The sequence below is a fragment of the Lissotriton helveticus genome, chromosome 4_1 (genome assembly GCF_964261635.1).
Source record: "Lissotriton helveticus chromosome 4_1, aLisHel1.1, whole genome shotgun sequence".
In the NCBI taxonomy this organism is placed as follows: Eukaryota; Metazoa; Chordata; class Amphibia; order Caudata; family Salamandridae; genus Lissotriton; species Lissotriton helveticus.
In genome coordinates this window covers 30,245,319-30,262,750 of record NC_136063.1, presented here as the reverse complement: position 1 = coordinate 30,262,750, position 17,432 = coordinate 30,245,319, and the positions used below count along the sequence as shown (strand labels likewise).

The following is a 17,432-nucleotide window of genomic DNA, read 5'->3' as shown; positions in this document are numbered from 1 at the left end:
TCTTTTATTGTTATATCCCTTTAAGAAATGTATGTAATGGTCGCATGCCATTGCATGCGACATGTTTCTCTTTAAGTGTGTTCCAGGTTCCATTTTTAGGAGTTTGGTCCAAGCTGACTGTTTTATGCTGGACTTCATGATGAGTAGTTCGATACCCTGCTGCTAATAAACAAGGATTTTATAACTTTACAATTGAAGAGTTATACAACATATTTTGGCGACGGGGGAAACTACCACTAAGCAGCAGGAATTATAGTGGTAATGGACCCAGCGTTTCTACAATTTTCTACAGTTTTTGCTGAATTTTCCATGTTCTTAAAACTGGAACGTATTGACGAAGGAACGCCACGCTGTCATCATGTACAACACACGCACAGCGGCCATTTTATGTTTCCATAGTGACTGAATCAAGCATTTCAACACGATAACGTGCTGTGGAAGGAAGCCTCGATTGTTTTCTTTTAATGTTTTTCTAGTTTATTTATTTTTATTATTCGCTCGAAACAACAATACAACAGAAACGAAAAGTAAGTCTTGAATTAATTTTCCACATCTACAACATCTGTAATTCCTTCAATTTTAAGGAAACACTTTTTATCTCAACAAGTTTCTTCGACATGCAGCAAGTATTACTTTAATACAATATGAATTTTGGTCATATTATTTTGTTGCAAAACTTGTGTTTTAAAAACAACAACATTATTAATTTCAGAACAACAACATTAATAATCTCATTTTACAATATAATTTTTTTTCTGTTTCCATTATTGACAAGCCAATTTGACTATCAGTATGCAATTTGATCCACCGGCCAAATTTCTTCAGCTTAAGGGTTTTCCACCCATGCCTTGGACAAGGTGGAAAGAAAAATTTATGACTTATATGAAAGCTATTGATGGGGAAAGAATGTGTTCGGAAAGGAAAAAAAGTATTTTATTACATTGCCTTCGTTCGGAGGGTCAGGTTATTTTTAGATCTTTACCTCAGATAACCTCTCTAACCGAAGGAGGAGGAGACTCTTTAAATGTTTATTCTGAAGCTTTAGCACGACTTGAGAAAAGATTTAAACCTACTGTTAGCATCGCTCTCAACCGATTCGAATTTTACACTAGAAAACAAAAAGAAGATGAATCCTTTGATGACTTTTCAACTTCATTGAGGTCATTAAGTTTACATTGCAATTTTGGCATGATGACAGATGAAATGATACGTGATCAGATCATTGTGCATGTAAAATGCAAAAAAATTCAAGATAAATCGTGGGTAATGGGAGATCCGAACCTAAATGAAACTATCGCAATAGCCAAATCTCAAGAACAATCTGACTTATGGATGAATACGGTTAGAAACAATTCTGAAAAGAAGAATTCCGAAGATGAAATTTGTGTAGTTAAACACAAACAAAATATCAAACATGACTTTTCCCAATCTACTCAGAGATATAATTCTTTTGGACCTATACAAAAAACCAATGATGCGTTTAACTCACAGAGGATGTGTTTCAGATGTGGAAATAGATCTCATTATGCTTCTTTTTCAGGTTGTCCAGCGTTAAAAAGAGAATGTAATTTTTGTAAAAGAATCGGTCATTTTAGCAACATGTGCAGAGACAAACGTCCTCAGGTACATAATAAGGGTGCTGTTTCATTATTATCAGATGAATCTGTTAACAATGTTAAAGATGTCGAACATGATGTGGAAAGAGGTTTTGTAGTATCCATTGTGAATGACCAAACTATGTCACATTTTAAATCACCAAATTGTATATTTAAAGTATACGAATGTGAGCTATCACTTATGGTGGATTCAGGTTCTCCATGGACTATTATAACTCAAGAATATTTCAACAAGACTTTAGCTAATTCTAAAGTGTTAAATAATATGGAAAAGTCTGATATTGTTGCTAAGAACTTTTCTGGTGACAAAATTGATATGCTTGGTTTCTTCCAGGTTGAAATTCACTTTAAAAACAGGAAAACTGACATTAAGCTGTACATTTCGGTCAAAGGAGTTAATGTTTTAGGATGGTTCGATCAATGGAAATTAGGGATTTAGTTAAACCCTCGTGCTAAAGAACCTGTATCATTATGTGATGATAATTTAATGGATACAGTTTCGGTAATTGACTATAATATATCTAATTGTGAGAAAGGATGCGATCTTATCAAATGTTTTAACTCTGTGTTTAGTGAAAAATTGGGTAAACTTAAGAATTATTCACATAATATTGTGTTAAAAAGAAACCACATTCCTGTGATTCAAAAACTTAGGGGTGTTCCAATTAACATCAGAGAGGAACTCAAAGGTATGCTGAAGGAATTATTGGATGAGGGCATTATTGAGATTATAGATTCATCGGAGTGGGTTTCTCCCATAGTTTTGTTAAGAAAACCAGACCAAAAATTAAGGTTGTATGTTGATCTAAGGGCCTTAAATGCCAATATTGTGATTGATTGTCACCCTTTGCCAAACATTAATGAATTAGTTTCACTTTTAGATGGTGCCAAAATTGTTTCTACTTTAGATCTCAGGTCGGTGTACCATCAAATTGAATTGACAGAGGCATCTAGGAAACTTACAGCATTTATAACTCCACAGGGACTGTTTCAGTATAAACGTATGCTGTTTGGTTTAGCGTCAGCGGCGTCATTTTTTCAAACAACGATGTTTCATATTTTTAGGGACCTTGATATGTATGTCAAGTGCTTTCAGGACGATATTTTGGTGCTTTCAAAGAACTCTGTGGAACATGAGAAACATTTACAGGAGGTATGCAGAAGATTAGAGAATAGTGGATTAACATTAAAGGCACACAAATGTAAACTTTTTCAGGAATCAGTAGAGTATTTAGGTCACACACTTTCAGGTGAAGGGGTTGTTCCTAAAAAGTCAAATGTGGATGCTATTGTTAAAGCTCCTGCCCCAGTCAATAAAGATCAGCTTTTAGCTTTTGCGGGTATGTGCGAATACTATAGCAAGTTTGTGATAAACTTTGCCACACAAATGGAACCTTTTAGGAAGTTATTAAGGCATGGGGTAGAATACTTATGGACGGATTTACAACAAAAAGCATTTGAAGTAATCAAAAATGATATCATAAATTCACCCACACTTAAACCTTTTAGCATAAACAGGGAATGTATAATCACAGTTGATGCTAGTTTATATGGTCTTGGGGGTGTTTTGTCACAAAGGGTAGGAAATGAAGAATGGAACGTTGCGTTTGCGTCCAGGACACTTAATGAATGTGAGAGAAAATATGCAGTAATAGAAAGGGAATTGCTTGCATGCGTTTGGGCGATTGAACATTTTAGGTTGTATGTGTGGGGTTCAAAATTTGTTCTTAGGGCAGAACGCAAGCCGTTGATTAATATTTTGTCTGTGGGGGGTGGATGGAATTCCACCGCTAGAATCGCCAGACTGTCTTCAAGATTACAAGAGTATAATTTTTCCACAATATATGTTCCGGGACAGAAAAATGTTACGGCTGATTGTTTATCACGCCTACCTTGTAGTCAAAGTGAAGTTAGTACCGTATATGAAAGTGATTTTATAGTGACTGTCCAGGATGTATTACAGGGCAAATTTCAAGGTATTTCTGAGTTGCAGTGGATGGAATGTGTACAAAAGGATGTAAAATGGGAAGAGCTAGTGAGTTTTGTAAAAAATGGATGGCCAAATAAAGATAGTATCAAGTCTGAATTGTTGCCATTCTATAATGTAGGAGAGGAGTTGGAGCTAGAAAGTTGTTTTCTGTTCAAGTCAGGGAAATGTATTCCCCCAGAGGGGATGCAGGAGATCATACTTCAGGTTGCGCATAAAACCCATCCAGGAATTTCTTCCATGAAACGATTAGTTAGATCTTACTTTTGGTGGCCTGGAATGGATAGAATCATTGATAGGTTGGTTAGAGAATGTCAGGAATGTGTATCAAGTGAGAGGATGTTGAAGGTTTTTACACCACCTTTGAAATTGGTAAAGTGGCCATCGGAACCGTGGGAAAAAGTCGCTTTTGATATTTCTGGACCTTTCCATATGTTACCTGAGTCTTCGCGTTTTGCTTCAGTTATTGTTGACTATCATTCCAAATGGCCAGAAGTCAAGTTTGTTCCCAAGGCTACCACTGAAGCAGTTATTTGTTTTTTTAAAGAAATTTTCGCTAGGGAAGGGTGTCCATCAGTTATGGTCACTGATAATGGTGTTCAATTAACGTCTGCTGAAATGGCTGCTTTTCTTAAAGAGTATAATATTTCTCACAGGTTGACTTCTTTATATGAACCTCATTAAAATGGTCAGGTGGAGAGATTTAATCGGGAGTTTCATTGTAGAGTCTGTTAAAAGTGGTACAAATTGGGTGAATGCAGTAAGAGAACGTTTATGGACATATCGTATTACACCTCACTCCACTACAGAGGTGAGTCCTTTTATACTTTTTAAGGGTCGCAATCCTGCATCTAATGTTTTACCATGGTGGTTAAAGGAAAAATGTTATAACAGTTTGTTGAGTGGTAGAGAGAATGTGAGTGATATTACCAAACGGGTTGAAAACAAACAGTTAAAAACTAAGATATGGTATGATAATAAATGGAAAACAAAAACACAAGATTTTCAAGTGGAAGAATGGGTTAGGATTCTTAAACCAGGTTTCTTAGCAAAAGGTTCTAACAAGTTTAGTGATCCTATTATGATTGAAAAAGTTTTTACAAACAGTGTTATGACTCAGGATGGAAGGTTTTGGAATATGAAAAGATTAGCCAAATGTTCCAGATTTGATAATGTAAATAATGATGTTTCTGATGAGAAGGGACATTTTTTTGAAAGAGATTCTGTGGCTTATAGGGTCAAAGATGCTAAACGTATGATCAATTTACCTAAGAGATATGTCAATTAGTTTTGAGCTGTGTTTTAGTTATTTCTTATATTTTAGTATGTTTGTTTTTTTTATTTTTATTTAAGTTTTCTTTTTGTTAAAAAAGGAGATGTGTTATATTCTCTTTTATCGTTATATCCCTTTAAGAAATGTATGTAATGGTCGCATGCCATTGCATGCGACATGTTTCTCTTTAAGTGTGTTCCAGGTTCCATATTTAGGAGTTTGGTCCAAGCTGACTGTTTTATGCTGGACTTCATGATGAGTAGTTCGATACCCTGCTGCTAATAAACAAGGATTTTATAACTTTACAATTGAAGAGTTATACAACATATTTTGGCGACGGAGGAAACTACCACTAAGCAGCAGGAATTATAGTGGTAATGGACCCAGCGTTTCTACAATTTTCTACAGTTTTTGCTGAATTTTCCATGTTCTTAAAACTGGAACGTATTGACGAAGGAACGCCACGCTGTCATCATGTACAACACACGCACAGCGGCCATTTTATGTTTCCATAGTGACTGAATCAAGCATTTCAACACGATAACGTGCTGTGGAAGGAAGCCTCGATTGTTTTCTTTTAATGTTTTTCTAGTTTATTTATTTTTATTATTCGCTCGAAACAACAATACAACAGAAACGAAAAGTAAGTCTTGAATTAATTTTCCACATCTACAACATCTGTAATTCCTTCAATTTTAAGGAAACACTTTTTATCTCAACAAGTTTCTTCGACATGCAGCAAGTATTACTTTAATACAATATGAATTTGTCATATTATTTTGTTGCAAAACTTGTGTTTTGAAAACAACAACATTATTAATTTCAGAACAACAACATTAATAATCTCATTTTACAATATAATTTTTTTTCTGTTTCCATTATTGACAAGCCAATTTGACTATCAGTATGCAATTTGATCCACCGGCCAAATTTCTTCAGCTTAAGGGTTTTCCACCCATGCCTTGGACAAGGTGGAAAGAAGAATTTATGACTTATATGAAAGCTATTGATGGGGAAAGAATGTGTTCGGAAAGGAAAAAAAGTATTTTATTACATTGCCTTCGTTCGGAGGGTCAGGTTATTTTTAGATCTTTACCTCAGATAACCTCTCTAACCGAAGGAGGAGGAGACTCTTTAAATGTTTATTCTGAAGCTTTAGCACGACTTGAGAAAAGATTTAAACCTACTGTTAGCATCGCTCTCAACCGATTCGAATTTTACACTAGAAAACAAAAAGAAGATGAATCCTTTGATGACTTTTCAACTTCATTGAGGTCATTAAGTTTACATTGCAATTTTGGCATGATGACAGATGAAATGATACGTGATCAGATCATTGTGCATGTAAAATGCAAAAAAATTCAAGATAAATCGTGGGTAATGGGAGATCCGAACCTAAATGAAACTATCGCAATAGCCAAATCTCAAGAACAATCTGACTTATGGATGAATATGGTTAGAAACAATTCTGAAAAGAAGAATTCCGAAGATGAAATTTGTGTAGTTAAACACAAACAAAATATCAAACATAACTTTTCCCAATCTACTCAGAGATATAATTCTTTTAGACCTATACAAAAAACCAATGATGCGTTTAACTCACAGAGGATGTGTTTCAGATGTGGAAATAGAGCTCATTATGCTTCTTTTTCAGGTTGTCCAGCGTTAAAAAGAGAATGTAATTTTTGTAAAAGAATCGGTCATTTTAGCAACATGTGTAGAGACAAACGTCCTCAGGTACATAATAAGGGTGCTGTTTCATTATTATCAGATGAATCTGTTAACAATGTTAAAGATGTCGAACATGATGTGGAAAGAGGTTTTGTAGTATCCATTGTGAATGACCAAACTATGTCACATTTTAAATCACCAAATTGTATATTTAAAGTATACGAATGTGAGCTATCACTTATGGTGGATTCAGGTTCTCCATGGACTATTATAACTCAAGAATATTTCAACAAGACTTTAGCTAATTCTAAAGTGTTAAATAATATGGAAAAGTCTGATATTGTTGCTAAGAACTTTTCTGGTGACAAAATTGATATGCTTGGTTTCTTCCAGGTTGAAATTCACTTTAAAAACAGGAAAACTGACATTAAGCTGTACATTTCGGTCAAAGGAGTTAATGTTTTAGGATGGTTCGATCAATGGAAATTAGGGATTTAGTTAAACCCTCGTGCTAAAGAACCTGTATCATTATGTGATGATAATTTAATGGATACAGTTTCGGTAATTGACTATAATATATCTAATTGTGAGAAAGGATGCGATCTTATCAAATGTTTTAACTCTGTGTTTAGTGAAAAATTGGGTAAACTTAAGAATTTTTCACATAATATTGTGTTAAAAAGAAACCACATTCCTGTGATTCAAAAACTTAGGGGTGTTCCAATTAACATCAGAGAGGAACTCAAAGGTATGCTGAAGGAATTATTGGATGAGGGCATTATTGAGATTATAGATTCATCGGAGTGGGTTTCTCCCATAGTTTTGTTAAGAAAACCAGACCAAAAATTAAGGTTGCATGTTGATCTAAGGGCCTTAAATGCCAATATTGTGATTGATTGTCACCCTTTGCCAAACATTAATGAATTAGTTTCACTTTTAGATGGTGCCAAAATTGTTTCTACTTTAGATCTCAGGTCGGCGTACCATCAAATTGAATTGACAGAGGCATCTAGGAAACTTACAGCATTTATAACTCCACAGGGACTGTTTCAGTATAAACGTATGCTGTTTGGTTTAGCGTCAGCTGCGTCATTTTTTCAAAGAACGATGTTTCATATTTTTAGGGACCTTGATATGTATGTCAAGGGCTTTCAGGACGATATTTTGGTGTTTTCAAAGAACTCTGTGGAACATGAGAAACATTTACAGGAGGTATGCAGAAGATTAGAGAATAGTGGATTAACATTAAAGGCACACAAATGTAAACTTTTTCAGGAATCAGTAGAGTATTTAGGTCACACACTTTCAGGTGAAGGGGTTGTTCCTAAAAAGTCAAATGTGGATGCTATTGTTAAAGCTCCTGCCCCAGTCAATAAAGATCAGCTTTTAGCTTTTGCGGGTATGTGCGAATACTATAGCAAGTTTGTGATAAACTTTGCCACAAAAATGGAACCTTTTAGGAAGTTATTAAGGCATGGGGTAGAATACTTATGGACGGATTTACAACAAAAAGCATTTGAAGTAATCAAAAATGATATCATAAATTCACCCACACTTAAACCTTTTAGCATAAACAGGGAATGTATAATCACAGTTGATGCTAGTTTATATGGTCTTGGGGGTGTTTTGTCACAAAGGGTAGGAAATGAAGAATGGAACGTTGCGTTTGCGTCCAGGACACTTAATGAATGTGAGAGAAAATATGCAGTAATAGAAAGGGAATTGCTTGCATGCGTTTGGGCGATTGAACATTTTAGGTTGTATGTGTGGGGTTCAAAATTTGTTCTTAGGGCAGAACGCAAGCCGTTGATTAATATTTTGTCTGTGGGGGGTGGATGGAATTCCACCGCTAGAATCGCCAGACTGTCTTCAAGATTACAAGAGTATAATTTTTCCACAATATATGTTCCGGGAAAGAAAAATGTTACGGCTGATTGTTTATCACGCCTACCTTGTAGTCAAAGTGAAGTTAGTACCGTATATGAAAGTGATTTTATAGTGACTGTCCAGGATGTATTACAGGGCAAATTTCAAGGTATTTCTGAGTTGCAGTGGATGGAATGTGTACAAAAGGATGTAAAATGGGAAGAGCTAGTGAGTTTTGTAAAAAATGGATGGCCAAATAAAGATAGTATCAAGTCTGAATTGTTGCCATTCTATAATGTAGGAGAGGAGTTGGAGCTAGAAAGTTGTTTTCTGTTCAAGTCAGGGAAATGTATTCCCCCAGAGGGGATGCAGGAGATCATACTTCAGGTTGCGCATAAAACCCATCCAGGAATTTCTTCCATGAAACGATTAGTTAGATCTTACTTTTGGTGGCCTGGAATGGATAGAATCATTGATAGGTTGGTTAGAGAATGTCAGGAATGTGTATCAAGTGAGAGGATGTTGAAGGTTTTTACACCACCTTTGAAATTGGTAAAGTGGCCATCGGAACCGTGGGAAAAAGTCGCTTTTGATATTTCTGGACCTTTCCATATGTTACCTGAGTCTTCGCGTTTTGCTTCAGTTATTGTTGACTATCATTCCAAATGGCCAGAAGTCAAGTTTGTTCCCAAGGCTACCACTGAAGCAGTTATTTGTTTTTTTAAAGAAATTTTCGCTAGGGAAGGGTGTCCATCAGTTATGGTCACTGATAATGGTGTTTAATTAACGTCTGCTGAAATGGCTGCTTTTCTTAAAGAGTATAATATTTCTCACAGGTTGACTTCTTTATATGAACCTCATGAAAATGGTCAGGTGGAGAGATTTAATCGGGTGTTTCATTGTAGAGTCTGTTAAAAGTGGTACAAATTGGGTGAATGCAGTAAGAGAACGTTTATGGACATATCGTATTACGCCTCACTCCACTACAGAGGGGAGTCCTTTTATACTTTTTAAGGGTCGCAATCCTGCATCTAATGTTTTACCATGGTGGTTAAAGGAAAAATTTTATAACAGTTTGTTGAGTGGTAGAGAGAATGTGAGTGATATTACCAAACGGGTTGAAAACAAACAGTTAAAAACTAAGATATGGTATGATAATAAATGGAAAACAAAAACACAAGATTTTCAAGTGGAAGAATGGGTTAGGATTCTTAAACCAGGTTTGTTAGCAAAAGGGTCTAACAAGTTTAGTGATCCTATTATGATTGAAAAAGTTTTTACAAACAGTGTTATGACTCAGGATGGAAGGTATTGGAATATGAAAAGATTAGCAAAATGTTCCAGATTTGATAATGTAAATAATGATGTTTCTGATGAGAAGGGACATTTTGTTGAAAGAGATTCTGTGGCTTATAGGGTCAAAGATGCTAAACGTATGATCAATTTACCTAAGAGATATGTCAATTAGTTTTGAGCTGTGTTTTAGTTATTTCTTATATTTTAGTATGTTTGTTTTTTTTATTTTTATTTAAGTTTTCTTTTTGTTAAAAAAGGAGATGTGTTATATTCTCTTTTATCGTTATATCCCTTTAAGAAATGTATGTAATGGTCGCATGCCATTGCATGCGACATGTTTCTCTTTAAGTGTGTTCCAGGTTCCATTGTTAGGAGTTTGGTCCAAGCTGACTGTTTTATGCTGGACTTTATGATGAGTAGTTCGATACCCTGCTGCTAATAAACAAGGATTTTAAAACTTTACAATTGAAGAGTTATTCAACAGTACCCTATACCATGGGCTTTTTGATAAGTTAAATCTGCCAATCAGGAGCTGTTTACTAATTTAACCATGTAGAATGGAGGAGCCCAAACACTTTACCACTGGTTAGCAGGCGTAAAGAGCAGAGAGATCTACAGCAAGCAAAAAGAGGGTTTAGCAAAGAGGCCCAAAATTTGAAGGAAACCCTCCAGATGATAGTGCTTTAGCAGCAGCAAAGAAGGAAGTGTTGAAAGTTGTGATGGGAGTTTTCCTAGTTAAGATGGATTGTACAATGCTTTTGAAGTCGATACAGAACAAAGGAGAGTCACAGTTTATCTAAATAGAGAAAAAGCAGTATTTGAGAAATACTATCTTACAGAACATATACAACAAGATGAAGATAATATCACCTTGCACACAGACCCACAGGCGATCTATATTGGGTTGAAAATAAGAATCTATCCATGTCTGTTATAGTGACCAGTTACTGTGTGCCGATGCAGTCATTGAAAAAGTAATCAAATTAATCTAAAGTAATTACTTTACAAATGAAATTGTTTCAACATACCATAAAAAGAAGAACGTCAAGCCTGGGATAAGAACAGGGCAGTCAGGGAGATCAGAGTGTAGGCCAAAATAATGGAAAGTTGAGAGGCAAGCAAGCCCCATGAGGTGGGTCATGTTTTAGTTGTGGGCAGTTGGAACATTGTAAACAAGCATTGGCATAGCCAATAGGTCGCGCCTTTGGGACCTTATAAGTGTTTAGTTATCCAGCACAATATCCTTGGTGCAGCAACATCAAATGTTGCATGGCTAAACACTTATAAGGTCCCAAAGGTGAGACCTATTGGCTATGGCAATGCTTGTTTTTGTTTGTGGTAGGTTATGCGATGAGATACTAACAACTACTTCTGCCACTGCATGACACATTATGGACTCTCCTTTTCAGGAAAGCCTGTCTGTAAACACTAACACGCAATGCGCCTTAAAATGCATTTTTTATGTATTTGCACAATATGCATGATGAACGATGCATTTACAAATGGCAATCATGCAATAATTACAAGCAGCCGTTTCAGTAGACTGGTGCCTTGCCAGATGTATTCAGGAAATTATTCCTAAATGTAGCTATTTCCATTGAGTGCTTGAGAGAGAGAATAGGTGATCTTGCCTTCTCGGCTTGTGTCACATTTCTGGGAGCTGGATCTGTGGTAAATCCATCAGTACAGATTTCCAATTTAACGCTCGGTAGTGACCCATACTGGGACTGGCGTGCCTAGAACCAAACAGCAGCACGTTTAGCAACCCGGTGATGAATCTATTTAGTGGTTTCATCACCGAGCGCTGGGAGTCGCTGCAGCTTTGGCGGCGGGCGGGATGCCATTCAGGTCATTGATGCATGGAAGTCTACGGAGCGATGCTGGAATTTATGTGTGTACTTGGCACTGCAAAGTGTATACTTTCTAAAATACCCCTTATGATATCAATTACGGGACAAGGGTAAGGTAAAATGGATTGCAGTCTCTATTTTAACAGTTTAAATGTTCAAAACTTTTAATTTTTACATTTGGATGACATGATTCTGAAAATAGCCATTTAGCCTTGCGGTTGTTTAATTTAGAGTTTTAAAAAAAAACAAGCGTGCGCCTCGCGCTGCAGCAGGGGGAGGGGAGAGAGGAAAGGGCATGCGCCGGTTTCCCTTGTGGGAGCGAGAAGCAGGGCGCAATCATTGCTAACATATGGTGCTGCTGCTCGCTTCCGCAATGGAATCACCAAACGTGCATGCGTTGCCATTAAAAGCAATGCAACGCGTGCACGTTTTTGCCTGCAAAGTGTAGTGATGGCTAAAGGTATTTTTCCTATGCACATGCCCGCTGCGTAGGCCAGACCTAAAAAGACTGCCCTAACTAATGTCAGGAGTTCGTCCTTAGCCTGATTATCCTGAGCTGACCCAGATCACACAGATTTCTAAAAAAAACATGTCTTGTGAATATCCTTATCCTGGTTGATCATAAGGGTCCTTATGGGGAATTTATTGATTGATGGTAAACTCACATTTTGTTATCACACATGGGGTCAATACTGCAGCATTTTATCCTATCAAAAACGTACTGCTCCTGGGGAACTATTTCACATAGTGTTTGTACATTCGGTAGTGTCAAAAGAAGAGCATTTAACTGTTAAGGATGAGAACCCTCACTCACTCGAAGGTGACATGCTTCATCATAGGGCTCTGTCCTCACACAAGGATCACAAGGTACCTTGGGTAGGACACAACTCCCATATATATTGGGAGGAGCTGAGGAGTTTTAGATGAGCAAGATGGTGAAAATGGTGGTTGAGGGGTAGGGTGCAAGGAAGGGATGATGATTGTGGTTAAAACTATCTCCTGGTGGGCAAAACAATATTTGTATTCTGGTACCCCTTCGGATAGAGCGCAAAAAGTGAGGACAGGGGTTAACAAATAACCACTTCTTCTTACTTGTCCCCTTTTTGTCCAAGTCATTGTGCTCACATCGTAGGTGGAGTTTGGCAATAACAGGTGCACACTCGCCTTTGGCAGAATCACCATCACATGCTTTTATGATTATACTACGGAATATCTAAAATACAAATACCACCACATACAAATATCAACACCACAATATCATAAGACAAAATATTGAGACTGCTTTGACCTTATGGAAAAAACCGAACAGTCAAAACCAACAATATCGTTAATAGAAACAATATACAATATCTAAAATAAAAAAAATATTGTAAACTATAATATCAGCAATTCTATATTTAACATTACACAACATAAAATACTGACAACCCACAATATCAATAATAAAAAATATATAAATATGGATACAACATGAAGTATATTACACAAAGACTTTTAACACAATATACAACAAATCCAAACTAGTTATGAATCACTAGAATTTGGTCAAATACACCAATCAGAGCACTATAACCCAACATCAACCAACCAAATCACACAACAATTAAGAAAATACCACAATTGTTTCACTAACTTTGTTCCTTCACCTGAATGTGAAGAAAGAAGCCAGTCACACTGTCAAATATTCACACATATCTACATAAGTAGAAGTAAAAAAGATATTTCTTAAAATTACCTAACTACCTTAAACTAATAATCTCCAAGTTAGCCAAAACATTATAACATGATTTCACTGATCTGCAAAAACAGCAAACCAAAGCATACGATATGCCACATAAAAGAAAAGAATCCAAAACCAAACCAACCAACATGAAAAACACAGAAGGCAACTAAAACATGTAAGTATTTAAAACATGTACACAGCTGTAAGTATGCTATTTAAACAATTAGTATACCAAAAACGTTATCAAATTAACCTGTGCTTAACCCTGTGGTAGCTTGGTACAAAAGCAGTCAGGCTTTAGTTAGAGGCAATATATAAAGTACTTATGTAGCACACAAACCATAAAAAAGTGAAAATACTACACACGAGAAATTCCAAATCAATTTAGAACAATAGATCATGATGTATTAAATAATTTGAGAAGAAATCAGCAAAAATCCAATCAGTAGAATGGGAGATATGCAATGCGAAAATTGAAGTTAAAGTAGTGCCCAAAATGTGCAAAGTGCAATTGAGGGTATCTGGTCACACTGAACCGGGACAAAGTCAAAAGTATAGATGAAGTGTAGGCCAGGCATAGGACCAAGATTGGCCTGCCGAGGTCTGTACCTTATGTCCATGATATGTCATCTGCATGGCGTTGCGTTGTGATGCTTTGTGTTGTCCAGTGCTGGTTCAATGAAGCTGTATGATAAGGCTTTGCATCAATTGGTGTCAATTCCGATAATGCTGGCAGCTCTGCAGTGAGCCTTTGTTGGGCTTTGTGGTGCTCAAATTTGGTTTAGATGAAGCTTGTAGCTGTACAGCAAGGCTCTGTAGGTCTTTACACCAAATTCAGTGGTACCTTCAGTTAGGCCAAGAGGAGCTCTCTTTGATACCAGCCCATGGTTCAGGACCTGGGTAGGCACACCTTGGGAATCAGGAGCTCACTCCAGCAGAGGCCAGCAGGGCTCAGACCAGTCCAGTTGCCAGTCCTGGCAGGTGCAGTGCAGCAGGTCAGCTGAGAAGCTGCAGGGAGGCCTCTGAAGCTTGTTGTGTTCTGGAAGCTTAGATCAGGAGTACAGCCACATGACCCTTTGAGTCACTCTGCCTGGGAGCAGGTTCAATCTTCCTTCACAGAGAGCAGGGTTGGCGACGAGTGGCAAGGCACCCCTCTGGCAGCAGAACCATTCTTCTGTAGTATCCATAGGTCCAAGAGTGAACCGAAGAGTTGGTCCGAGGGTTTACTATTTATACCTGGTGTCAGCTTTGAAGCTGGAAAAGCTTCTGGATGTTTTCCCCACAGATGGTTCTAGAATGGTCTTCCTCCCTGCCCTGTTTCCAAAATGTCTGGGGTAGCAAAATAGTAATGTGAATTCTTATGTATGTGTGCTGAAGCAGCTCCTTTGAAGAATAAGTGGGGCTTTTCATAGCTTCACCCCCCTCCCTTTTTCCAGGGTGGCCCATCCTGCCAACACCATGTTCCACTTTATGACACTGTCTGGGAGGAATACACAAAGGCCAACTGCCAACTACACCTTGTCATGTGACCCAGGACACAAGCCTCAGGCACCAAATGAATAGGGCAAAAAATACAAAGTTTTCTAAAAGTGGCATTTTGAAATTGTGAATTAAAATCCAACTTTACCTTTAATAGGAAATTACGACTCCTTAGGGACCAAGCACAACATTTCTACCTGTTCCCACACAACGGCTATCACTTATGAAACGTAATTTGATAACCCAATGTTGTCTTATGGGAGAGATAGGCTTTGCAGTAGTGAAAAACCAGGACATGCAAAACTTAAAAGTGCATGCCCAACATTAAATACACTGCACCCTACTCCAAGGGCTACCTTAGTGGTGGCCTGTATGAATTAAGAAGGAAGGTGTAGGACTGATGTATGGGTTATTTTTCCAAGTCAAATTGGGAGTTTTAAACTGCACACAGGCTGCAATGGCAAGACTGAGACATGTTTTAAATGGATACTTGAGTGATACAATAAGTGCTGAAGGCCCACTAGTAGCATATAGTAGTACCACCTATTAGGGACATAAAAGTAAATTAAAAGTGTGATCTGGGTGTAAGTCAATTTTGCCATATTTAGAGATGAAAGCACTATCAATTTAGCACAGGTTAGCAGTAGTAAAGTTCATAGAGTCTGAAACGCCAATCAAAAATAGGTTCAGAAAATAGAATGGTGAAGGCAAAAATTTCGGAGGGGGGAACCAGTCAAAGACTGGCAGTTTAACAAGTATGCTGGCTGTCTCACTCCCTCGCTCATTGATATTTAATGTTGGTATTACGTCCAACCGGTACTTTTCCATAAATAGCATATTCCAATTACAAATGTAAAAACTACATGGACTAGTATTTGTGCGACCCAAATATACTATAATTTGCTCATAGATTGTAAATTTTAAAAAGAAAATCAAGAGGAGTTAACCCCACTCTTATATTACTTTGAGGGCACCTGGGTAGGAGGACACACCCTCGACCCCCTCTTCACAACAAGTCCATCACCTTCGGCCACATCACCGAACTCCCATGGACTGACCATCAAAGCGTCCACCTCACCTTCAGAACACCCACCATCCACAGACACCAGCACCTGCTCCCACGAAGTAACTGGACCAGAATCACTGACAACCAGCTTACCTCTTCACCCAGCAACTCCACCCCAACCATCGCGGAAAACGATGATGCCAACACCGCAGCCCGGACTCTGCATAGATGGATCTCCAACAGCGCCAACACCATAGCCCCTTTCAAGAAAAACAACAACACCCATGCCAAGAAAGCTACATGGTTCACCGCCAAACTAGAGAGTCCAGATGCACTTGCCGCTGCCCTGAAAAGGCATGGAGGAACACCAAATCCACAGAAACCCACAACAACTTCAGAGCCGCCACCAAGGCCCACCACCAACTCATCAGAAAAAAGAGGAAAAAAGCGATTGAAGACAGAATCTCCACTCATGCACACAACAGCAAAGAACTCTTCAACATCATCAAGGAGTTCGCCCTACCCACCAACGAGTCCACCAACATCCGTCCCTCACAAGACCTCTGTGACAAACTCAGCACCTTTTTCCACCACAAAATCAAGAGCATCTACAACAACTTCGATGAAGACAACCAACACACTGAACCCTCCCCAACCACCCCCGACACCCGGAAGTCAGCGATCGACAACTGGACAGCCCTCACCACTGAAGACACACTGAAGAAAATAAGGTCAATCCACTCCGGGGCCCCCACGGACCCCTGCCCCCACCACACTTTTAACAGAGCTGCCAACACCATCGCACCCATGCTCTGCCACACCATCAACCGCTCCCTGGCAGCCGCCTCGTTCCCTGACGACTGGAAACATGCTGAGATCAACCCACTCCTGAAGAAACCCTTGGCGACCCCACCGACCTCAAAAACTACAGACCCATCTTCCTGCTCCAGTACCCAGCGACAGTCATCGAGAAAGCCATCAACAGCCAACTCGCCACATTCAACGAAGAACACAACATCCTTGACTCCTCTCAATCCGGCATCACAGTACAGAAACCGCCTTCCTCACCGCAACAGACGACATCCGTACCTTACTGGACAAAGGAGAAACAGCAGCCCTCATCCTCCTCGACCACTCAGCGGCGTTCGACACAGTCTCTCACCACACCCTAATACACAGACTCCACAACACAGGGATACAAGACAAGGCACTCGACTGGATCCGCTCCTTCCTCTCTGGCAGAACGCAGCGGGTCAGACTCCCCCCTATCCTCTCAGACCCTACACCTACCACCTGCGGAGTCCCCCAGGGGTCCTCCCTCAGCCCAACGCTCTTCAACGTCTACATTGCTCTGCTCGCCCCCATTGTCAGAATCTATGGACTCAACATTGTATCATACGCAGACGACACCCACATGAAATATTACAGCAGAAATATATACAGTTGTCTTTTTAAGCTTCATGGCCTTACCAGTTCTTCCTGGCTATTGATTAGAGCCAGGGAGGCGTTGTAGAAGGAGCAGAAGAGCTGGCTGTCATCCCAATGTTCCCTTTTCTTCGAAAAGTAGTAACATTTTCTTCCATTATACAGCCAGTCCTCGGGACACGGCTGTAAACGCATTATTACACCACATGATGCACATTTTCCTACATGCAAAAACGTGTA

General features: G+C 38.5%; 1 protein-coding gene across 1 annotated transcript in view; it reads right to left on the bottom strand.

Moving 5' to 3' along the window:
- The window catches only part of LOC144828299 (uncharacterized), a 225,329-nt gene that overhangs the window by 35,241 nt on the left and 172,656 nt on the right, over positions 1–17,432 (bottom strand). Inside the window, exon 14 of the mRNA XM_078686382.1 lies at positions 17,238–17,413. Coding sequence (XP_078542508.1) covers positions 17,238–17,413 — 176 coding nt within the window. The remainder of the gene's footprint in view (positions 1–17,237; positions 17,414–17,432) is intronic.